The 27,082-nt window shown below is 31.1% G+C and overlaps 2 protein-coding genes and 1 pseudogene across 2 annotated transcripts; 2 read left to right on the top strand and 1 right to left on the bottom strand.

Annotated features, from left to right (window-relative positions):
- Positions 1 to 390: 390 nt before the first annotated feature.
- On the top strand, positions 391 to 1,886 carry LOC107024116. The gene is given in 7 exon segments (XM_027913913.1): positions 391 to 401; positions 472 to 640; positions 724 to 756; positions 841 to 950; positions 1,342 to 1,415; positions 1,418 to 1,438; positions 1,522 to 1,886. Coding segments are annotated over 7 exon segments (783 nt in total).
- A 2,373-nt stretch (positions 1,887 to 4,259) lies between these two features.
- On the bottom strand, positions 4,260 to 6,603 carry LOC114075558 (annotated as a pseudogene).
- Positions 6,604 to 15,762: 9,159 nt separating this feature from the next.
- On the top strand, positions 15,763 to 22,198 carry LOC107008310 (lipoamide acyltransferase component of branched-chain alpha-keto acid dehydrogenase complex, mitochondrial). The gene is made up of 8 exons (XM_015207292.2): positions 15,763 to 16,166; positions 16,793 to 16,939; positions 17,622 to 17,747; positions 18,268 to 18,641; positions 19,198 to 19,445; positions 19,714 to 19,802; positions 21,392 to 21,619; positions 21,752 to 22,198. The coding sequence occupies exons 1-8, from the start codon at positions 15,975 to 15,977 to the stop codon at positions 21,863 to 21,865; spliced, it is 1,518 nt and encodes a 505-aa protein (XP_015062778.1). The 5' UTR covers positions 15,763 to 15,974; the 3' UTR covers positions 21,866 to 22,198.
- Positions 22,199 to 27,082: the final 4,884 nt, after the last annotated feature.

Genomic DNA, 27,082 nt, shown 5'->3' with positions numbered 1-27,082 from the left:
CCAAATTTCAGAAGTCTAAGTCTTTTGGAACGAGACCCCCTCGACGGCCCGTCGTTCCCATGACGGTCCGTCGTGGGTTCCGTCGACTCACACAGTTTTTCCAGAAATAAAATCTGCTGCTCAAAACGACTAAACAGGTCGTTACAGGGCAAATGAGTGTTTTAATTTAACACTCAAAGCATGCAGTCAAAAAAGTTAAAAAAAATCCATCCTCGTTCAAATTCAGCCAGTTCCACATAGCATTGCAAATATGATTTTATGAGTGTTGTCATTCATTTGACAACACAATTGCTATACGTGCTTCAAATCGCACACCGCGAATCTTGAATTGGAAGACACCTAATGACGTCATTTATTTTGATGATTTGAAGAAAACAATTTTCAGAACACATGGCAATCAGGTATTTTTCAGAGAATGTTATTAGATTCATTATAAATCAATATACATTCTAATTTTTTTATTTGCTGCAGCATAAATTCAGAAGTATGGTTTTTTATAGAAGAAGAGTTAAATCTCATGGACGAAACCATTTTAAATCAGTCCAGCAGCCACCATGATTCGGAAGATCACAGATCGTCGGAAAATCGTGGCGTTGATAGTAAACATAAAGTTGAAGCATTGAAAGCTAATATTGCAGAGGTACAAATACAAATTTCAAATTAAAATAATTTTTTTAAAATTACAATATACATATCAAAAACTTATTTTTTTTAAATTAACAGGTTAAGGCAGAGTTGAAAGAACTCAAATTCACTGTAAGTTCCAATACATTTTTAAAGAAATAATATAATTATCTTATAATTTATTTTATTTTTAAATTTTTTTTGTACAACGATAAGGTTGACAAGCACATAGCTGATATCAAGAGTTATGTCGATAACTCGACCAAACTGATAATTAAAGAGATTCGATTGTCAAGAGGAGAACAAATACCAGAAGAACAACCAGAGGTAAAAATATATGTATATTTTGTGTATGAATATTGTTTGATAACTATATAAATTGATGTTTTTATACTAGTTGTTTATTTATTTATTATCACTGTTTTCACTTTTAAATGAACAACATAAAAATACATCATATATATATGTGTGTTAATTATGTATATATATTGTATCTAATATATATGAATTAGGTATATATTCATCAATTATATATAAATGTTTTGTATTAATCATGTATGAAATTTGTATTGAAAATATATATGATTAATGAAAAAATGATGTATTAAATATATATGCAAGTTTTTTTGATTTAAAATCTATTAATTTATTTCTTACAAATAATTCAGAATACATTAATATTTGCAAAAATTTCATATTATCTGAAAATTATTTTCTGGACAACGCCAATCAACATGCTGCACAATCTGATAAAGATCCAACAGCTATGCGTACAGTTTCAATTGGAGAACACGTCCAATGTCAAACACAGCTGGTACGATATATTCATTTTTATCACATATATGTAAATTTAAAAAATTATTTTTATATAACTATTTATTTTTTATGTACATGAAGCTTAAAAGTCAACTGATGGTTGTTTCAACGTTGACGTACCTACAACGTCAACATCAAAACCACCAACATTGGACGATTATCCTGATTTTACTATGACACAAATCATCGCACTTGATCCAATTCTTAATGCTACCACGACTCCAAATGTGCAAACAAGACATAAGAATCTAGGAAAATACGATTCTTCTCCTTATATCAGAATGTCGGAAGGGAAAAGCAGTTCAAATAGAGTACCTATATTCTTTCCAATCAAACATCCATTCCAAAATCACAATGGGTTTGATGTTCCAGATGACATAATTGAGGAGTTCAATAAATGGGGTTTTAAAAATGTGTCAAGCAGGCGTGGCAGGTATAAACGCTGATAAACAAAATTATTTTATTTAATTTCAAAAATCAACAATCATATAATACTTATTTAAATATATATAGGAAAGCAGCATATTCCAAGGTTATAAATACATTTCATCCTCAAATAGACTTTGGCGTTGTCAAAATCGGAGAAAATGATTTTTTTCCACATAATGAGTCAACCGGGCAGACCTTGGGAGGACGGGGTAAGACATATTTTGACTTACTTTTTCTGATTTTGATTTGCAGTGATATACCTATGATTATTGTTTTGTATGAATTATGTGTGAATTGCGTATGAAACATTTGGATATATTTGTAATGTATACTTTGTGTATGAGGTATCAACTGTGTTATATTTTTTATGTTTTTTTTTAAACAGCATATTAATACAATAATGTATTATCTTCGAAAGAAGGACTGTTGATTGTTGGTTTATGGCGTGGATTGATAACATTGAGAAACAGTGGAGATAGTCACAATGTAACATGAGATGCATTTCACCGGACCATGATGTTGGACAGTGCATTAGAGGATTTAAGCTGCTTGCTAACATTCCTTGGGATAGGGTTGACGAAGTAATCATCCCAGTCAACATCAGCGACAAATTCCATTGGTTCCTTGTTGTATTCCGGATCAAACGTAGATGTCTATATGTCTATGATTCGATGATGGGAGGATCTGTTCACTCCAGAAAAGTTAAAGAAGCTGTTGATAAACTTGCAACCATGATTCCATTATTTCTGACGAGCACAGGGTTTTATGGCAAAAGGCTTGATTTGTATGCGAATAGTCTCCCTGATTATCAACAGAAGTCTCATTCCAAACCTCTCAGTATCAAGCATGTGACAGATGTTCCTCAACAAGAAGACTGTTCCAAGTATGTATACTTGTTATATTATATTTTCTTCATCTTAAATTACATTGCTTTATAGTCATTATAAATTTTTTCTAATTTCAATTTTTTTACAGTGATTGTGGTCTATACACATCTCTGTTTACCGAATACATGAGCAATGGTGTTTTTGATATATCTCATATTGATATCGATTCAAAATATCATCGTCAAAGATATGGTACATTGCTTTGGCATTATGCAAAATCAAAGAATGATGAAGGCGCAATAAGTGAAAGTGAAGTTACGGAAACAGTTGCTAGCAAGAAGGGTGGACCTCGAACTCATAAAGAACAAGTTATGGACACCACCAATTATCCTACTCCAAAATTTCGTAGTAGAAATCAGAAATCTTCATGGCACACTGTACATTTTTTTGAATGACATGTTTTTTTAACTTATGAACTATTTATGTAATTTTCCAGTGTTTTATTATTAATACTGATTGTTTTATATAAATTATCAATGAATATTACCAATTATTAAATGTGTCTCACTTTTGTATAAATTTTGAACGCAACATGCAAATATAGGAACACTGTATGAATCATGTATGAACATTATATGAATTATGAATATCATATTATAATTTGATATGTAGAACATAAACAAATGTTATATATATACACTATATTTTATGAAATTTATATAAATGACAGTCTGCTTCACCATATATTTATAATTATTAAATGTGTATGATCTTTGTATAAATTACACTTTTTCAATATGTAATGTAAATTTTTTATATGCATAATGTATGAAAATTATATGAAATAGTACTGCCATATGATTCAATATGACAATATGAATAAATAAATAATTATACCTTAATAAATGTGTATGACTTTTGCATAAATTCCTTATTCAATACGCATTAAATTTTATTTGTATAAATACTGTATGAAGATTTATATGACTTATGAATGATATTTTATACTTTCATATACAAAACAGAAACAAATGTTACTTATATTGCTGGTATGAATACTGTATGAAAATTGTATGAATTATATCATATTATACTTTGATATGTAGAACATAAACAAACATTACTTTATATAAAATATTGCTTGTATAAATGTGTATAAATTTTGTATATAGTCCTCATTCAATATGCAATAATTGTATGCATACTATATGAAGATTATATGACTTATTAATGGTATATTATACTTTCATATACAAAACAGAAACAAATGTTATATATATGAACATTTGTATGTATAATGTATGAACATTGTATGAAAAATAATATGATTCAATAAAAAAAAATAAAACATGTGTCTAATAATCTAAATACTCAAAAACACAGATGTAACAGTAGGAAATCATTGTTTTTGGACAGGATAATTTGAACATGTCTTCCTATTGTGTCCAACTTGATGGCATCTACTGCATGTTTTTTGTCCTCTTGAATTTCACATCAGCGAACCCCTTCCAGCGTTCAAATTTGGGTGTTCCCGCTGATCTTTTTGGACCGGATGACATCATTTTAGGCTCTGAATGGTATATCCCATGTACTCTCGCATGGGATAGGCTCGACAGGAATGGCATAAGCATCTCTGAAATTCTTGAGGCTATAAAAAGCAGAACAGAAATCTGCTTCATGTAACTTCCTGTATCGGAGAACTGCAATTGCATGACCACATGGTATCTCATAATGTTGAAATCTCCCGCAACTACACATCCTTGTGTTCAAGTTTACTATGTATTTCTTTGCTCCTTCAGCTACAGCATGCAAATCAACAGTTGAAGGTATCACCTATTTAAAAGTAAAAATATTTTTTTTATACATGCTACTAAATATTGGGAAGTAAAATACAATACAGTGAAACACATACCCTCATATTGCAAGACAGCGTAATACTTTTCTGTAGATAAATATCATATTTTTTTGTCAGATCAGATATTGTCTTATCAGCCTCCTCATTATGCTTGTGAATCCACCTCTGAATTGTTACCCTCATAAATTCAAGAAGTGAAATCACCGGTAACCTCCTTGCTAACCTGTTAACATTATTCAATAACTCCGCGATGTTTGAAGTCATGGCCCATGTGCGCTTACAATTCGAGTAAGCTCTTGACCATTTGCTATAACCAATATCAAACAAGTATGGTCGTATGCGCGTATCTATCTGATCTATTCTTCCCATAATTGTCTCAAATTGTTGTTTTGTATAAGCTTTTGCCAATGTAAAGAACAAAATCTTCAAATCTTCTTTATTTCTATTGAAATTCTTCAACACATTGACTGACAGATGCCATATGCATGCATAATGTTCTGATTCAGGATATACATTAGCAGTCCCTTTCCATATGCTTTCATTTCGATCCGACATAAAATACATGTTTTGTCTAACTCCATATGCTTCCTTAAATTGCTCAAAGAACCAAGTCCATGAAGCATCGTTTTCGGAATCTACTATCGCATACGCCAATGGAAGTATATGACCTGCTCAAGTTTTTTTTAAAAATATCACACCAATCAGAAATACAATTTATAAATTATTTCATTATATTATATAATCAGAAAATTAAATAGGATAAAAATTTACCTCCCGGATCCATTGTGCTGGCAGTTAACATTGTACTACCATATGAACATTTTAATCCCGCCCCATCAACAACTACAATTGGCCTACAATATTCCCAACCTCTAATACAAGCTTCTAACGCAACAAATGCGTATAAAAATGTATCACCTTCTTTCCTTTTAATTTTCAAAACGGATCCTGGATATGTTTGCTCCAAAATGTAAAAATAACCTGAAAATAACATTCCAATTCATACAAAAAATATACATATTTTATACATTAAGAATACACGAAAACAGAATAGTCCAATTCAATGGGTAATCTTTAAATTCATTCTTATTTCGAAATTACCAGGTAATCTTGCATAGGACTCTGCTGGATCTCCGCGCACCAACTTTACTGCTTTTTCTTTAGCTCTCCATGCCTGTATGTACGTCAACGAAACGCCATGCAATTTCAACATATCATCAGCTATATCTTTTGGAGTATATACCATAGATGGATCAATATACTTCTCCATTATCAAGACAGCTACAACGTCAGTTATCCCCTGACGTCTGGCATAAACTCTTTTTCTAACAGAACAAGTGTGCTGAGCAATATACTAGTAACTTTGAATAAATTTGATTTATTCAAACTAGATTCCCTCATCATCCAAGAACAAGTTTTAGAAATACAATTCAGGTGATAATTGTTTCAAAATTAAGAAAATATACATTACAATTATATACAGTGAAACAAATAAAAAAAATAACTTGAAAATTTTTTGTACACTTACTTAGATGCATTACAACGCGCAACACGAAAACTGAATTTTTCAACAAGTCCAACATGCCTCATAACCTCCTTAAGTGTTTCTTTATTATTATAAATCTGATTATCAGCTACAAATAGGCTGGAATAGTCACATATTATATCATTATCTATTTCACTATTATCATTGACAACTCCGTCTAAATTCATTCCGATCAAACGGATAGAATTGTTGGAGTACAAATCAATGTTAGTCTGTGATAATCTAACATTAGAATTTATTCTATCAGTAATGAAAACTCCATGACCTTCGTTATACAGCTCATGATCTTTCAAAGTGATGCATAATGGATATTTTGTAAAGAAATTCAAATTCACCCTCATCTGATCTAGAAAAACCTTTACCCCAACATCATTATGAATTTTAATAGGTGGACACATTTCGCTAACAATATATTTTATCTCAATAGAATTTATATTTTCTTCTATATTAAGTTGAGTTATTATAGCATTAACTAAACCAATATAAAGAGTAGAAGTATCATATAGGATGCCCTCGATCTCAAAGTCGACGTATTTTCCTGTTTCACAACATTAAAATTACATTTAGTGCACCACATTATAAAATTACAAAATAAGTCATACAAAATTCATACACAATTCATACACACTTACTATATAATTCACTGATAAATACAATAAAAAAAATGCAATTTCATACACAATTGATACAATTTCTTAAAAATTTAATACACAATTAATTCAATGTTTATCCAAAATTCATATACATGTAACATATCAATTACAAACACAATTCATACACAAATACTATATAATTCACTGATACATACAATCAAAAAATGCACTTTCATACACAATTGATACAATTTCTTAAAAATTTAATACACAATTAATCCAAATTTTATACAAAATTCATATATATATAACATATCAATCACTGATATATACAATAAAAAAATGGGCTTTCATACATATTTCCTACAATATATTCATACATTACATACATACTTAATTCAGTTTTCATACTTCATCAATATACAAAATTATATCACCTGACAATTTAAATATACTATGAGTGGCTTTTACCATTAAATACACATTTCATATAATTTTCAACAATATTCATACAATTTTCAGACTTTGTTCATATTTTTTTCATACTAAAACTGCACAATGAATTCTATCCAATTATTCTTTTTGCAATCGATTAACAATCTGTAAATTTTTATATTTTCTTCATAAATCAATTATCACACCAATCTTCATTTTAATTACAAATCAAAACAAAATTACTATTACTTAATATTTTTCATAATATCATATACACATTGTAATTGTATCACAAAAAATACATTATATCAGCATTTAAAATATAACAGAAATAAAAGAAAACGAAACATTCCATACATGTCAAAAACAACAAATATAATTACAACCAATTATTTATACTTAAAACAAAACAAATCATAACTAAAAACTAACCTGATGAATTCCACTTGCCACCATGTTTAATTAATATTGACACAATGTTCTTCATCAAATCAAATCTAATCGTTTCCAACGTCAAATTTTAAGAATTTTAAAAAAAAATGAAAAAAAATACAAATATCAAAATAATCTTCAATTTCTGAAAAACAACAAGCACTGCACGTTTAAGGAAAGAGAATCACACTTTAGAGTATTTTAAGGAATTAAATCATAACTTATTATCATTAAAACTAATTAGAGAGATTTATGGTATCTATCTAATCTTAAAAAAAATTTCAAATCCCTTAAAATGTGCAAATTAGTTATCATTAATTAATAATAACTAATTTCATGCATCACACTATCCAATATTAATTTATCCGTTTTTTTATAATTTAATTATCTCTTTTTAATAATTTAAAATTAACATTAATTTCTTTTTAAAAAATGCTATAACTTGATATATTAAATGTTATACAATGCAAATCAAACTCTTATGCCATAACTTGAGAATATGACTATATAAAATGCTATATACATAATTTACACATAGAAGAAAGAACTTTCTTCTCATTCAAGTGTATCATATATTGAGAATGATACTTTTATTTATAAGTAAAGAAATTACCTCAACGACCACTTTGATGAATGTCAAATTAATAGATACATCATTATCTCATAAAAGGTTCATGTCACCTTGGGAACATACATATCCAAGATAAGGATAAATCTTAAAAATACATATCCATCTATGATAAGGATAAGTTCATGAATAAACGAACCATCACTTAGTTCAATAGATTTATAACAAAATGATAAATATTTTTTAATATAGTATATTTATATAAATTTCCTTCAGCTCTCAAAAAGTGTTGAGGCCCAATATGCAGAGGCTCAATCTCCTTGTTACACTTGTGTATTTTGAACCACTTCGACACGTTCACGTTTCCTCCTCTTTACTTCTTCACCTTCATTTTCTCTGCATTTCTTCATTGAAATTAAAGATAAAGGAATTGAAATCTCAACAATAAGACAATATATAATTATTTCAAACTAAAAGAAAATTAATAAATATAGTACAAATATTTATGCAATTAGGAAGTTATTCCTTTTCTATATAGCCCCGAGGCATTCTGTATATCCTAATACCCTTTAGACAATTTTGAAGCATTCAATAATACTTCAAAACTTAACTATTTTGAAGTTCTTTTTTTTATATGATGAATACTTTATTTATTTGATTTTTTATGTTATGTTAAAATTAGTAGTGTTACAGGAGTTTAAATGTATGGGTGCAATGAACTGTATATACTGTATATATGGATTTATAAAATAAAAAAGTTTATTTAGTGCAATAAAATCCTACAATCAGAAAGTACACACTAGACAATTTAAAACCACTGTAATTTAATAAATTTTCTAAATTTTTACAATTATGGTGGTTTAAACCACTCTGTACAACAACAAAAATTATATTATGTAACGACCTGATTCCGTCGTTTGAGAAAAGCCAATGAAGGATGAATTTGGGTTAGAAAATTTTTTCGTAGTAACTTCAGATTTCTCAATCTAGCTTAGTCCAAATTTGACGAAATTGGAGTCATTAAGGTGTAGGGAAATTTAATAATGACTGAGAGATCTAGTTGTGAATTTGATTAAATGAGTGGATAGCTAAGACGATAAGGATCCCCTCTCGACTTCACGAAATCAAATTTGGGCGAGTCGAACACTCGAAAATGATCTTAGCGTGAACAGGTACATTATGTCTCCATTGAGGCTGCTGGGGTGGAATTTTGGGCGCCAGAGAAGGGTCGCTGTACCGGGATAGGTCCACCGTGGTGGGCTAGACGCGACTTAAAGTCGTTAATAAACCCCTAAGCAGATCTTATTTGTCACTTTTAAATTTTTAGAGCTAAGGAGGCGACCCAGAAGAGTTCTTGAAGTTTTTTACCATTCTTGAGGCTAAAGGTAAGATTATAACTCCCTAAATTTATTTTTCAAATCGTAAAATTTATTTATTTTTGGGTTATTATCGATGGGAAAGGGATTTGATCTGAGAATTATGGTGAAAAAAGCCCTTAATTGGGTATTAGGATCTTGGGTTGGTCTACGGTTATTGGGTTTGTTATAATCAGAATAATTAGATCTTTGATTGTTGATTCTTGCGTATATTAATTGGTTGTAGACCTAGAACAAGCAAAAGAATCCAGAAAGGGGAGATTCAAGTGCCTTAGGGGATTCAAGCTTGGATTCGAGGCAGGTGATAATTGTGATTTCATAATTGTGTGATATATGTTTGTTTTTGCTTCATGATGCATTATCGATCACACTAATTGTAAAAGAGTATGAACAAATAGCTATATGTCATGAATCACTTCTTGATTGTATGATTATTGAAAATATACTTGTGATTGTGATTGTGATGTATGTTTGGGGATTGGATTGTCACGTTCCGTCAAACTAATTGGGATCAGTTGCCACGTTTCGGCATAAAAATGAGATCAAATTGCCACGTTTCGACAAGCTAACTAGGATCGATTGTCCCGTTTCGACATAAAAATGGGATCAGGTTACCACATTTCGACAAGCTAACTTTGGTTAGGGTATCGCGTTCCGGTGCACTAACAGTTTAGGTTTGGGTTTCATGAGAAGACCATTGAATTTGGTTCGATGAGAGGACCACTTACTTGACATAATTGTGATAATTGATAAATGTGAAATTGTTGAAGCATGTGATATTCAATATTGTATGTGTCGATATATTGCGTGATTATATTGTTGCAATTACTTATATATGTTTCACTTAATGGGATAACCGCGTGATCCTAGCAATACATGATGATTGTGTACTGATACTGCACTTGTTCTTATTTTTCTTGAGTACGACGTTTTTCGGCGGCTATTGATAGACCTCGGTTTGTGATTATTGAGCATTCAAGGGTGAGCCAGTTCTTTCAGGCTTCCACGGATCTCTCTTGTTTAAGTCCACTCTCTTCGGACTCAGTCTATTTTTTAAGGTTGTTGTTTAGTTTCGGGGTTGTACCCCTTGTTCTTAGATTTGTTGTTGTTAGAGTTTTGGTACATTGACTTTCAAGTTTTGGTTGTTGTATTGATTTATTAAACTTTCGGAGTTTATGAGAATTCATTAAAAAATAATTTAGTCATTTAAACCTGCTTCCGTATTTTAAAATGCCTTAATTTTTGATTTAGTTGCTTGTTTGGGTTGTACTAATGGTTCTCCCAACGTAGAGTTAGTGTGGGTGTCAATCACGATTGTCTGAATCGTGACATATTAACTAAGGGATATTACATTTTTATAAACGTCATTTTAGTGTATTCAGATAATTTTAAACAACCATTATGCATGAAAAATTACTAAAATAACCCCATTCTTTTGTTGTGGCATTTACACAAAAATGTACCGAATAAAATCATCGTGAAGTTTTGACATTTCTCTTATGCCTAAGAGATTTGGGAGAAAAATGTGAAGAGATTCTTATTCGCTCTAGAAAGGAAAGAGGGTTGAGTATTAGATTAACAAAAGATATTTGGACCAATTATTTGCTAATGGAACACATGTTATAATTATGGTGTAATATTTTAAGACTATTTTATACATGTATTTTATTATATAAGAAATAGGTGTATATGTATTATTAATTTCATTTTTTATTATACATAAAATAATATATATATTTTCGTACAACTTATATATGTATTATTTATCTGATTTTCTAAAATGTTAATCAAATATGATATTAATTTTATACATGATTAATTTATTTTTTATTTACTTATCAAACATCGTATAAGTTATACAAAAATTTGTACATAAATAATTTGTTTATTAATTAACTATCAAATGACCCCATACAGTGTCCAATCATAAATTTTTAAATATTTCGGTGCTTTAAAATATGCTTGTTCATACTTTTTAAAAATATTTTTTCCTTTTTTACTATAAAAAAACAAACATGAAACACAACTTATATCTATGAATTTGATATAATATTATTATTTTTTATAAGACAATATATTATCCTAATTAATATAAAACACGTTCGAGATGGTATCTTTTCTACGTCTTAAAATAAAAATTTGCAACTCATTCTCCACTCCATTTTCGCCATTGGCCATTATCTTCTCAAAGAATCGTTCAACTTAATTTATTTATTTTTTGATTAAAAAACTTGTCACCGGTACATTTTTTAGTAACATGTTTAGCACTTCTATTTGAAAAAACTATTTATAAAACCAAGTTAATATACTTCAAAGATTTAGTTTAGTTGGCAACGTGTTAGTATACCATTTTTTTAAAAATAGAATTAAAAATATTAATTGCGTTTGGCAAATAATTAGTGTGGCCTAAGAATAGAGTGGTTACAAAAAGGTGCTTGTTGCGTATCCACCATTAAAGTTTTGAACTGTCAAATTATGGATATTCAATGCACAGCTAGCTGCATAAATTAAATTATAATAATATATAGTTGAATATTTATGGAAGCAATAGTAATAATATCACTAACGTGATTATAACTTAACAATGAGACTATATATCTTTTTTTTTTATTATATAATTTAACTTTTATTATAGCCATATAAGCACCATAAAGGGTTAGTTGGTACTAGGATTAGGGTTAGTTAAACATGAAAATATTTTCAAAAAAAATATATTTAAGTATAATTGATTTCAAGATTATTCGTATCATTGTTTTGGTAGATTAATATTTATTTATATATCATATTTAGCATGTGATAACAATCTCGAGATGAAATAATCAAATTACAGAGATGAAAGATGGCTTTCTCCAAAGCTCATCTCCGAAAGTTCTTTGAGAAGGTTATTGTTACAATTTTTCTTTAATTTTTTAAAAAAACAGTTTATTTGAATTTTTAAATAAATTAAGACATAATTTGTATTTTGTATGGGGTAAAATTGATTTTGAATAGGTAGACGAATGATGTGACAATACTTGCTGAGAGCAATTGATTAAAATAGTTTGATAATAAATATTAAACGTATCTATGAGATATTTTCAATAAACAACTCAATCTATAAAAGTTTCGACTTGATACCATCTTTAAAACGTCTCTAACCTCTTTCTTATACTTAATTACATAATAAGTATCCTCTTTATCGTGATGGTATCATGGAAACCCTGATGAGATTGGTGCAGTTCTCCATGAAAATCATCAAAAAAATTAAGAAATAATAAAGAAAAAGAGCAAAAAAAAATTAATGAAACATTTTACAATTCTAATCTATTTTAGTCATGAGTCACAAGCTATTAAACAATTAAAATATATATCCTTTTACAATAAAAGTTGGAGAAATATTTATGGGTGAAAATTAATTTCTACTTTGATTTTATTTTAAGAATTAAATATCTTTCTCAATTTTCAATAATCGTATACCCACCTCCACCCCCACCCAGAATCCCCCTCTAACAAATCTCATGCAATGTCTTTTTTTTTAAAAAAAAATAATTCAAGATTATATTATGCTTATTTTTCATGATTATATTATGCTTGAAAACTATTTTCGCACAATTACTTCTTAAACAACATTTATTTATACCATAGATAAGTTCATAATATAGACTAAAAGAGAAAAAATATTATAATCTCAAAAAAGTAAAAAAAACGCTAAAAATAATAAATTTAGAAGGTAAAATAAATATATAAATCATTCAATTGAGAATAAGAAGGGAAAGTGTCAATTGCCAATTTTGCCTCTTTCGCTACCTTCTTCTTCTTGATCTTGTTCTTCCCTAGCTACCTTCTACGCACACGAAACTATTCTTGTCAAGTTTGCCTCCTTCGAGGAGGTTTACATCTCAAAGAGATTTACATCATCCTATATTCTTTGAGATACATTATTTTCCTCAAATGACGAAGAAGTTTAGAAAAGAAAAATAAAAAAAATAACAGAATTATATTCACAAGATTCATTAATTAAAATTAAATTTTTCTTTTATTTATTTTGACTTTAGCTAATTTTTAGCGCTATAAATATTTGTTGCAAAACATATAACTAATGCATATGTTCTATTAACTATTTCAATATCATAGCCTACATAACAAATATATAGTAAATCATAATATTAACAATACAAGATTGTTAATTCATAGATAAATATTGTTAAAGACATATCTTTTTTTAATCCACCATATCAAATGGTGGATTGAGGAACCGTTTGATATTCGAATGAGATTAATAAAGTTATATGTCATATGTACAAAATTATTTATGTGATTATTATTATAATATAAATAATTAAATAAATATTTTTAAAAACTAATAAATATTTTTAATTAAACACAAAATATTCTATTTTTTTTTACCCTAGCTTACCAATCCCTATATATTTGCCAAATAAAGCAAATTGGAAGAAGTAGATAACTTTGATGATGTGTGTTGCACATCTCAATTAAGATAAGCGCACGTGGATTTTATCATCTTAATATTCAAAGGGGAAGAAAAGAGAGATCATTATCATTTAAACAAGGAAAAATACATTAAATAACTAATTAATTAACTTCACATTTCAACTGATCAAATCTGGAACGTGGAGTCGACTTGTTCGAATAATTTCAGAATATACATATTTATATATTCCCTTTAAATAACTTCAAATATTATTGCAATATCTTAGTTCAATATAATTCATAATAATACTTCCCCTTGACAAAAGGAATAGCTAGTTTTCAACGAAAGTATACTTTTTTGATTGATTATTATTTTTCTTACGAGATATTTATACGAGAAATTATAAATAAGAAAATAATTTTGTTAAGTTACTTTTTAAAAAAGTTTTTGGAAATTTTATAAACAAGTGCTAACATATTCAAAAGAATTTAACTGTACTGGTAATATATGGAAATTTAATTAATATTTTTTTAATTTAGTAAGGTAAACAACTAATATGAGACAATTATTTTTAGTAAGATGATCAACTAATACGAGATGGATGAAGAAGACTTTTTTTCCCACTTGATTTGTGTAACATATACTTTAATCCATCGCAAAACCTTTTAAATTTGGAGAAATGACCTAATTACACAAACATTTTTGTCATATATACTAATTCTTCATTTGATTTGAAATAACTATATTCTATCTTATTATTTAATAATTTCTTATCAAATTTCAAGTTAAATATATGTGAATTACCCTATGTAAAAGTTATATACATATATTTAGTATGATTTAAATATATTTAGATATCAGATATAGGAGTGAGATATGAGGATACTAGTAAGATGTGGGGAAGGGCGAGCGAGATTGGTCTATATCCAAATATATGTATCTAAAAGAAAATTACACCTAATTTTGACATCATATATCTCGAGATACATGTATCCAAATGCATAAAAAATTTGGTAAAAATATAATATTACACACTAGTGTGTATTGAAATAATTAACTCCAAAACTAGTGAAAATTATATAAGTTACCCTTTAAAATTTCCCGTGAATAAACATTGAAAATTGTAGTACGTTCTCTTTTGAGGTCGGCGTTTCTCGAAAATAACTTCTTTGTGTCACCTCTAATACAATACAAAGTAAGACATGTGTACACCTTATGTAGAAGTAGATGTTAAGGAAAAATTACGCGTATAAATAAACGTATATTAGTTAATTAGTAAACATAATTATAGTTTGCTTTAATTACAATTCGCAATCTACTTTGACTATAATTATGCAGCTCTGCTTTTACTTTTGTATAATTCACACGTTTGTATAATTCGAAACTTGTATAACTTTTGTATAATTTGGAATTTATATAATATAATTTGTATAAATATTTATATTTCTGATGTTTGTAATTATATAAATTTGTTATTTCGAGTTTATACAAAAAAAAAAGCTTAATTATACAAATGTATCCACGAATTATACAAACCTGAAAGTTTTACAAATTTGCGAATTATACATACAATTCAACTTAAACTGTAGCTACAACCCGTAAATATGCCTATAAGTATATGACATAATTAAATTTATTATAATAACTATTTGTGAAAATTTCTATTAATAAAATAACATTCCCAAATACAAAAATATGTTACTTGAATAATCCCACGAAACATAAAATACATTGTGATATTTTGTTAATGTTATTAAAATACATTATGATATTTCGTAAATTCCAAAGATTAGTAGAATCATAGGAGTTGTTCTTTTCACTTATAAAAGTTGGTCACATTGCTATAACAACCCATCATTCCTCGTTCCCAAAGCAAAACAAATCAGTTGAGAAGTTTCTGAAAAATTCAAACAGTAAAGATTCGGCTGAATTTTGGTCAACGCAGAGAAATTATAAACAGCACACAATAGTTGTCGAAAATTAAATTATAATTGGACAACTATTGATTTTTTCACCCAATAAATAATTGAATCCCAATTACATTCTCATCAATTCAATTACCATGATTTGCCGGAAAATTTATCAGGGCAAGCTCCCCAATTCCGTCCTCCGGCAGACCATTTTCCGGTGGTTTCAGTCTTCTGTTGAAACTCCGGTGACGCCTGTCACTTCGACTGTATCTAGTGGCAAGAGAATTCAGTCTCAACTTCACTGTCTTAGAAACTATACGCCGCCGTTTTGCTCATATACTAAGGTGACAATTTTTCTTCTTTGTTATAATATTGTTTGTTTTACCGAAATAATTTAGGGTGACTGAGTGTATTTATTTGTGTGCTACTTTTTGTTGATTTTGTCAAATTGAATATTCAAAGGGGAATCTTGTAGGCCTGCTTTTTGTTCCTTACCTTATCGCCCATATCAAGATTCTGGGTTATTTGGAATTAGTGTTACAATAGCTATGTTGCTCTGACTCTTCGCAAATGTTGCTGCACTCGTGTCGGATTCTCAAAAAAAAAATCACTACTTTTGAAGGATCCCACACTGGTAGACAGTTTGGAAGGGTCCAAACGATATATCATAATAGTTTCTAAATTTGTTGTTTCTTTTCATACAAAGGTGTTAATATTGAAGGATCATTAGTAGTTTAGTACTCTAGCATTGTTGATCAGATTATAGAATTTGTTCCTAATTTAAAAAGGTTGCTGCTTGTTTTCTTTCTGCTACATGCTTCGTCCGTTTTGCTTGAGTTCTTGTAAACCTATCAGAGATTATTGATGCAGGCTTTTTGAAATATGTTTTAGAAGTTATTTTCTATGTAGGTTAGCAAAATCTGGTTATTCTATTGTTTTTACCTATTATTTACGCCAATAAGTTTTGCAGTCAAATGCTTCATTTACTCTAAGAGGGTGTGGTTTTTCAACTCAAGCTGCGTTGGATATTCCTGTTGGTGGGATAATTGATATACCTCTGGCGCAAACTGGTGAAGGCATTGCGGAATGTGAACTTATCAAATGGTTTGTTCAGGAGGTTAGTTGATGTTTCTTGTAAATATATAGGGTATTCCACGCCATATTTTTCTCCTTTGGTTAATGATTTTTTAGCTATGTGCCTACGTTAGACGCCCAACTGATTGACTTGTTTTAAAACTTTAACTTGATGTGAGGTGCTTTAGCTTTTTTCTCTGGCTTGGAGGAACTTCAAGTCAATTATACTTTGAAGTACAATTTACATGCATCTCTTTGCCCATACTCATACAACAAACTGCGATTAAGGTTTTGCTGCTCATGATTTTGGTCGTTTACCCAATCTTCTCTTGTTAGAAGCTATCAATCAAATAAACTCATTGTTTTCATTTGTTACTTGGTGGTATGAGTATGCTGAATTCTTGTCTAAGATAGCCATTAAAGGCTCTCCCCCTTTTTTCATCTATAACTTGGTGGGATGAGTTAGGTTTCATAATCCTCTATTTGCTTTATCGATCAAGATTCTAATAGCATAGAATTGCAGCAGAAAAACCATCTGTTTCTTATTCCAAAAAAAACTTGGGAATACCGGATTCTCCTCTCTGTCTTGTTTTTTTTTTCTGTTCTACCAACTCCTTTGCTGGATTGCTGACTTTGCACTCATTGGTTTATGATTTACTTGTAATACCATATAGTATATGAAGCATTTCACAAAATTTATGATGGTACTTTTTTTTTTTTTGCAGGGGGACCAGGTCGAAGAATTCCAACCTCTTTGTGAAGTTCAGAGTGACAAGGCAACAATTGAAATAACAAGTCGTTACAAGGGAAAAATTTCTCAAATTCTTCATGTTCCTGGTAGCATCGTAAAGGTACAACACCACAGTCATAGTGTATTAACCACACTATAATTCTTCTGGTGTCTAATCTTTTGTCGTATGTATTTGTTTATTTGACTGCACCTCAATGATGACATCAGTTTGTAGTTGGAGATACAATATGAGATATTGAAGTGAGAATTTCACGACCCCATTCTGTTTATTTTACTGTCAAAGATGGAAATAATAACTTTCGTCCTGTTTAAAGATACTCTCAAATTTATGAGCAAAAGACACGGAGAAGACTCACTTTTCAAAATATGAGGCCATATTGAAAACTAGTTTTAGTATGGTGTGCTTTGGAACTATGCTTGTAACAAAACTTAAAAGCAAATATATTGTTCGCAAGGAGAAACCGGTGCTCCTTTATACCTTAGGGTTCGATTTCTCTCCTTGAATTATTTTGATTTTGTGGACTGCCTCATCAATATGTGGTATATCATGATTCATGTGTATCTGTAGAAGTTCCAAGGATGTTTAAGAACTAGATCATCCTCTCTACCAAATTTTGCAGGTTGGAGAAACACTTTTGAAGATCGGCGTTGATGAAATTCTTGATCCTACTGAGACTTCTGATGCTTCAGAAAAGATGACATCGCTGGAATCTGATTTCAGTGGCACAAGTGACATCAGCTCTGTGCCTGCAGAAACCAAGATGGGGGGAGTGTTATCCACACCTGCTGTCCGCAACCTTGCAAAGCAATATAGTTTGGACATAAATGATGTTCCTGCAACTGGGAAAGGTGGAAGGATACTTAAAGAGGACGTGATAAATTATGCAATGCAAAAAGGACTAATTAATGGAGCACCAGCATGTGAACAACAAAACCTCTCAGAGGTTTCACCTCCCATTGGAGGGGGATATGAAGATAAGACGCTTCAGCTAAGGTTAGTTACTACATAAGGACAACTCAAATTCACTTGCTCACTATACTGTTTCTATATGTTACTGGAGATTTTTGACTGCAGATGGGCCGTGATTTTCATTAGTGGAAGAATTCCTTGAACAAAATTTTGTTGACAGGAAGCATGTTATTTGAACAAGTTTTTCAAGTGTGTGTTGCAAATTTGAGAATTATATTACCACAATAAAGAACCAAAATTATAGCCTAAAGAAGCATGTGTGACTGCTTGTTTGTCACTCTTAGTCTCTAGATTCAACTAACTTTGATGGCGCAGTAGGAGTTCCAGATGAGTTGGCTATAGATTTATATCAGTTTCCGAGTAATTTATACTAGAGAACATTTTCCCTGTGTGTGTTGAAAGCATCTCACAACTCTTCTCTAATTTCTTAAGATGCTTAAATATATTTCTTACATAGCAAGTGGTGTCCATCAGTTTGAAATGCATCAACAATTTGTGGTGGCAAATTCAGATGCATATTCTTTATAAGGAAGGTGTTGTATTTTTTTTATAGTCATGTATTTGTATCTTTATCTTACAGGGGTTATCAGCGTGCCATGGTTAAGTCAATGACATTAGCTGCAAAAATTCCACATTTTCATTATGTCGAAGAGATAAATTGTGATGCACTTGTGGAGCTCAAAACATCATTCAAGAATGAGACTTCTGATCCGGAGATCAAGCACACTTTCCTTCCTGTCCTCATAAAATCACTTTCGATGGCTTTAACTACACATCCAATGCTAAATAGTCGCTTCAGTGAGGAATCCTATGAGGTTATCCTAAAAGGTATGTGAAATGTGAAATTCTATTTATCAATTTTAAATGGTACCCGACTCATCAACAATATAAATATAGCTTGCTTTGCATGATTAGTGACCATATTGACAATTATAGATTTTGTGTTATCTGCTCATACAATATTTTTCGTTTCTTCATATAATTAATGACCATATCGACAGTTATAGATTCTGTTTCATGCTGATACAGCATTTCTTTTCTTATTTAACACATTTTTCATCCCTATTAATGGTACTGTTTTCTTCCCACAATCTAGGGTCGCACAACATTGGAATAGCAATGGCTACTCCAAATGGTTTGGTTGTACCAAACATAAAAAATGTTCAGTCTCTCTCAATCTTGGAGGTTAGTTGGCAGCTGTTACCGCAGTGAATTCAAGTATTGACATTGTTTATTTTATATTGAAATATGACATTTCTATCTATTGATTTTCCTCTCATATAGTTTCATCTCTACATAGCTTGATATAGTCTATTAAGCACATCTTTTATTTATTAAAACCTAGCTTGACATGACAATTTCAAAACATTGTTAAGATGAGAATCTGGCACATGTACACTTGCCTGATGAATATATTGGAGGCTGAGATTACTAGAAAGAAGTCTAGATGTTCCTTGGTGCTCTGTAGATTCTTGTGTGTGAGTATTACTTTAATATCATATGATGTGTATACAGCCTTCTCCTTTATGAGAGTCAGAGAGTGTATGTTATTATTGAAATCAAGAAATATATAGAAGAATGTTTAGTTTGAGCTGAAAAATATAGAGAAAAATTACGGAGAAACGAATAGAGTATGATTGAAAGGAGTGGAGCTGGGCTAGTTTATATATAATTCTTCTTTATGGTGATGGTTCCTGGGCCAGTTTGCACGCATCAAGACTATTTCACCAGGTACCAGTTACCTTCCACCAACACAGGTACCACGTAACTCTACCTGCCAAAGCTTAGCCACCTTGCTCACCTCTACTATTCCACCGGCTTAGTTTATTTATACTTTTTTGTATTACCCTTTAGTCAATTTGGTGTTACTTGTTAAAAATTGCAACTCCTCTCATTTGAGTGTATAAGGACTAGTTCCAGATATGAACTGTCTGATGTTAAGTAAAGAGAGAATAAAGTTATGATAGGTAGAGGGACTCAGATGTGGGCATTTGGCCCTGGTAAAGATTTTGCACAGCTCAAAATATAACAATTTCTAGTTGATAAAGATCATTTTGTAATGAAATGAAAATGATAGGAGAGGTGCTTCTCTTTTCTTTGGTGCTGGAATTGAATTACAGTAGCTAGAAGATGAATCCGTCATCTCTAGTTTTACCAAGTGATGAAAGAGTTCCATACCCCTATTATATATGCTCCAGACATAAAAATATGGAAAAAAGGAGAGATGCACAAAACTGTGCACAAAAGTAATACTACATTGATAATTAAATTGCTTCCATCAATATCCCAGTTTATAAGTGAAGGGATGACCAGAAATCCTTGGTTTAGTACATAGAATGCAGTATCTTGCTTGATCTCTTCCACACTAGAGACCTGTATATACTTCCTGCATCTGATTCTTGCCATTCTGTTAAAGTAAGGCTAAGAACTTTTTTGAGTTATGTAACTCAGCACTTGGTCTTTTCCCCTTTTCCTCCCTTTTTCTTTCCCTCTCTGACACTATTGCTCATCTTGTTTTGTTTGTTCTATTCAATTCAAGTAACTTTTATCCATTTTTGTTTGTTTGATTTGTCTTACCATAGTGCGAAAGGAGGCTGGGAAAACTTTGATTATGTATTCTTGGAATGGAACTTTCCCCCCCTTTCCTAGTGATACTGTTCCCATAGTCCAGATCAATTCCTCTTTATCTTTTATGTGTATATATCTATATACTACTAAATGCATATTTGTGCTTCCCTTTGAGTTGCCAACTGGATATATGTTTTCTGCTACAGATAACAAAGGAACTGTCACGGCTACTGAATTGCGCTAAGATAAACAAGCTTAGTTCGGATGATATATCAGGGGGAACTATTACTCTAAGCAATATTGGAGGAATTGGTGGAAAGTTTGGTTCCCCGCTTGTAAATTCACCTGAAGTTGCCATCATAGCAATGGGCCGGATCCAGAAAATTCCACACTTTGCTGAAGATGGGAATGTATGTCCTGCATCAGTCATGACGGTATGTAGTGATTTAAAGACCTTCACGGGGCACCTTTTCTATAATCAGTAACATGTCGTGCAATGCATCAGAACCAGGGTGAGTTCATTAAACATGTTTCAGTATCTCATACAGATGGTTTTGTTTTTTCAGATAAATATAGGTGCAGATCATAGAGTTCTTGATGGAGCAACTGTTGCAAGGTTCTGTAACGACTGGAAAAAGTTTGTGGAAAAGCCAGACCTCCTATTGTTGCATACAAGATAATTATCGTATCCGAGACTTGATCAAAAATAATTTATTTGTTATCTAAGAACAAAGGCTCATTTTGGCCTTCCTTGTCATTATTTTGTGGGTATAAAGAAAGATCATTTGAAGCTTATAGGTGTCGTGAAAGAAAGAATCACTAAATCTAATAGATAAAGGCAGTGTTACCTAGTCTCCTGTTGTCTGTTGTCGGAATGTGACAACAGTTGGAAAAATAGAAGAGAAATATTGTTACAGAGACTATTTTATTGATAATAAGCATTAGTTTTGAAAGTAACTTATTGTAACCATCTTATTCTATATATATTAGCTGTTGCAACTCTTCATTTTAAACTTTTTGTTTCCTTTTGTGGTAGCCAACTTTCTACTCTATACAAATTGTTACAGACCTGCAAGCACTGTTCGAGTTCAAGGCTATCAAGTAATTAAGTTCAGGGAGATAATTAAGATTCCTAAATAATTCGCGTCAAGTTTAAGGGTCTTTTTGCCTATTCTAATCTAAATGCTCGAAGTCATATACTGCACGGTTCGAGCTTCTTTTGGAAGGATAACACATTTCAGAATCTAGGAAGATAAAAGTACAACTTGGATCATATAGATGTTCTCGTTTTGGTTGTAGCTACCTTATTGGCATTTCATTAGCAAATCCCTGATCCAAAGAGTTGTATACTTACTAATACGCACTGGCGAAAACAAATTCAACAAAAATGTCCGCATGTATCGTATTTTATGGTTATTATGTGTATGCAATGTATCAATACTATATAAGTAGTGTATATTATATATATTTACAGAAGCTTTAATGGCTAATGATATCTGTGAATCACGATCCCCTTAAAATTTGATATGAGCTCTTCTGAGTGTTTCAAGTCTTTTAATATATAATGCACTTGAAACAATTCATGTTTGAGGCACATCAAACTTTTAAGTCGAGCTTTGAACATGAAAAAAGAAGGAGGAATTAACGAAGAAATAAGGAAGAAGAAGGAGGAGGGCGGGAGGGGGGAGGGGGAGGAGGAGGATGATGATAAAAAAAAAAGAAGCCATTATTAATGGCTAGAAGATCAAAAAAAGGAAGGCAAGTAGAGGAAATTGCACTGCACTTGAAATTGGAAGTGGTTGAATGACAATTTTATGTAGCAAATGATAATTGACTTATTTTGTGAAAGGAATTTTAACCCAATAAATATGTTGTCTAAGTTTTTCCTTAAATCAATACTCATTACCATTAACAAACAAGTAATTTTAAAATTCGTCGTAAGTTGCATCTAGTTTTAAGTGATGTGTAATCATCATTATGGGTTCTCTACTCAATCAGAGATTTTGCTCTTTGGAGTTGTTTTTCTTTTCCAGACTAGACTCACACCTTTGATGCCTTAATCGACGATGTAATAATTGAATTATCAATTATTGGGGTATAAAATTAATTCAACTCTTAAATGAGAAAGACGAGGAGTTGCTTGGTCGCGACGACATCGACCATAACCTATGTCAGAAGCGTCCGTATCAACTATTTTGAAAGCAGAGGGGTCAAGAAATGATAAGCATGGAAGATCCTTGACTTTCAGTTTTATCTCCTTAACAACATTGACAACATTGGCATAGGTGTTGGTCCAAGAAGGAGGAGGTTTCTTTAGCCTGTCTAAAGAGGTTCCAATAAATTGCTAAGACCTCGAATAAAGTCTCCTATATAATTGACACACTCAAAAGTAATGGAAATAAAATGGGAAGATAACGACACCAAGAATTTTACGTGGAAACCCTTCTGAATAAGGGAAAAAACCACTGGCCAAGAGGAGCAACTAATATTACTATAGTAAGGAATTTTACACTGTGTAGTCACGAATACAACACTCAAAGTGACTACTACACACTCAAAAGGAACAACACTCTTTTGGTTTCTGTCTTACTAAAATATCGCTCACACTCTATTTTTCTTCACAGACTATTTTCTTATATAGTCTATGGAATACCTCACTTTGCTCTCAAAATGGTTTTTCTCTCTAACTTGGTGTGTTCTACAAATGAGCAAGAATGCTCTATTTATAGAAGGATAAAACCATGCTTATGTCACTAATGACATAGGTAAATATAGCAAAGTCAAAAATGGTTGCAATCTTACCAATTTGCCAACTACCAAATCTTTTCTTTTCAACTCCAATTACTATTCCTTTTTAACAATTGCTTGTACCAATTGAATAGCTAAACTTGACTAAAACAATGGGATGGATTCAACAAATTGTGGGGTAGGGATAACAGTGCCTTGTTGGACATTGTGTCCAAGGAACCTTCTATTAATTTGAAAAAGACTAAATTTGGACAAAACTAGGCCATTATCTTTGATGGTATTGAAGAAAATTTTCAGATGCTTGAACTGTTGGTCGATGCTAGTAGAAAATACTACAACATCATCAATGTTGACTATGATAAATTTTGAGAAAGAATTGAAAATATCATTCATTATTTTCTGAAACTTTTAAGGAGCATTTTTCAGTCCGAAGGGCATAACAATTCACTCATATTGACCAAGGAACATAAAAGTTATTTTATAACGGTCTCTAGGATCAATTTGAATTTACCAAAATCCAAATTTGAGGTCAAATTTTGAGAAATGGTGCCAGCATATAGTCGATGGAGAAGATCCTTTTTGTTTGGAATATAGTATCTAATCCAACGAAGAGCTGAGTTTAAAGGTGTATAGTTGATGAAGAGTCGTGGTACTCCTCGTTCTATCTCAGAGCTTATATTGACATAGAAGGCAACACAACTCCAAGGGGATTTATAAAACATCTCATAATTGAAATAGCTAGGAAGAAGCTTAGAAGTTGACATAGTCAATTTTCGAAATAATGAAAAACCTGGAATTTTGTTTAAGGAAAAATTGAGTTTTTGGTCAATTTCAAACGGTCAATACTTCTAGCTCAATATGAGTTAGGTGTACTTCTAGATATGGTTGGAAAGCTCTTGGAATAATCTTTCCAACGCCGCTAAGTTTGCGCAATTCCGAGTTCGTATGAGTAAGTTATGCCCTTTGAAAGTTGGGATGTTGAATTAAGGAAAGTCTAAATCCAAATTTTGAAGGGTAATTTAGTCTTTTCCTTATATAATTATTCTAATTCGTTTTTAGGAGGTTGATTGGGATAAAATAAGATTTTAGCCAGTATTAGAAAAGTAAATTTCACGCTAGGGCTTGGAGAAAAGAGAAAGGAGAAGAGGAAGTAAGAACGTTCAAGATCGTCGAGATTAACTTGTGGATTTTGTCGAAGGTGATCCCTACAAGGTATGTGAGATGACATAGCGTTGGGTTAATTCATCTATGCGCCAATCATGATTTATTTCAGCAAATTCTCGAAAGCTTAGAAATTAAATTCTTGATGGGTTTGTTGAAGTTCCATTAAATTCTTGTTGTGTTGAATTCGTTGAGGAGTTGTTGGATCCTAATTCGTGATTTTAGGTTCAATTTTGAGTAGAATCTGATGTACTTTGAACATTTAATCGATTCTAAGTGTTTGAGGAAAGAACCCATGGAGTTTAGAGAATTTAGAGCCGAAAAACGAAGAAGAAATTTCGTCGGACGAAATCCAAAGGTGGTGGCGTGTCGCGGAGTTGATTCCCAGAACTTTTGTTTCACGTCGCGAAGCTGTCACAGGACACTTTGCCTCAAAAGACATTTTTCAAAAGTCTTTAACAAACATTTTAACCTTGTTTTAAGACTCAAGTTTCAAATTAAGCAAAAAGTAAAAAGTTGATTTCATTTTCTTTAAAATTATATGAGAACTAATTATTCCCACGAGTAAATATTTTTACATTTAAGAGGAGAGGAAACTGAGATTTTCAAAAGACTTTTGAGCAATAAAGGGAACATCGATTTCAAAAGAGCTTTTAAGCTAAATTTTAAGTAATTATCTCAAACCAAAGAAAGAAGTTTGTTTTAAAAACATATGAGTTAAGTATATTTTGGGAGTAGTATTGAACATTGGTACGAGATGCAAGTTCATATTAACTCAACTCTCCAAAAATCATGTAGCCATTATGGGTAGCAAAGGATCATACTTTTTAGATGATTCCTTAAGATGCTTTTAGACTAGTGAATCCACTCAGTGAGTTAAGTTTTGTACCCCCGACAAGGTATAACACTGTCCTTGGCAGCATGAGGTAAGACGTTGTACCGTCATTTAGGCTCATAATAATGGTTGCCGGTTAGAGAATCTCTACTACAACTATATTACATTATTATATAAGTAAAAAGTTGAGTTTGTTGTTGCATTTTCCTTAACGAAGTAAGTTATTTTTACCGTTTATAAAGCTTTTCATGTATATATTGCATGTGTTTTACTACTTTATTTTGAGTTGAATCACTCATGAGTTGAGAAGAGCCAAGGTAAGTGTTTCCTTCATAATATTTTCAAGCCTATGTTATGTTTAGCATTCCAACTTGCCTAATCGTACATTCTGTAACACCCCAGAAAAAAATTTCGAACTAAGACTTGAGTTGTTCCTCGTAGTGAGTGAGATTTTACCAAGGAATTAAAAATTTCTTAAGTATTAAGGTCAGTTCACTAGATTTAGCGCCTTGAGTTCCAAAAAGAATTAAATTGGAAATAGCAAAATCTGAAATTTTGCAAGTTAAGCTAAGTGTGCGACTTTGGTAAACTTCAAACATCCATAACTCCTAGCACAGGATGAGTTAGGTGTGCTACAAGATACCATAGGAAAGATATTTGAACTATCTTTCTAACTCCACCAAGTTTGCTAAGTTTTGAGTTCGAGTGAGTGAGATATGACCTTTGAAGTTCGGTTGTCCAGTTAAGGAAAGTTCGCCGAAAATAGTGAGGGGTATTTTGATCCTTTCCTTATCCAATCAGATTTGATTCATTTTTATTAACATTTTAGGGGTCTAATCCTATTAGGTTCGGTTTTACAATCCTAATATACGCCTAGACTTTTAATTGAAAGTTTAAGAGTTGAGGCCGTTAAATTTTGCTCTAGGATCCCGCAAGTTAAAACACCTCCTCTGACAGAAGTCAATGATGATCAACCTCAATCATCCACTTAATTGTCCCTAGGTGGAGAACTGTATGTTTTGACGCAAGATTTTCATATTAACAAAGAAAATCTTAAAGTAGAATTTTATTCACAAGGAAATTTTGAAAAATCTTCTTGAAGGACTTTGACAGATTTATAAGGCACATATTTATTAGGGAGCTACAGGATTTA

Source organism: Solanum pennellii, chromosome 1 (assembly GCF_001406875.1).
Source record: "Solanum pennellii chromosome 1, SPENNV200".
Classification (NCBI taxonomy): domain Eukaryota; kingdom Viridiplantae; phylum Streptophyta; class Magnoliopsida; order Solanales; family Solanaceae; genus Solanum; species Solanum pennellii.
This window is presented reverse-complemented; position numbering and strand designations above follow the sequence as displayed.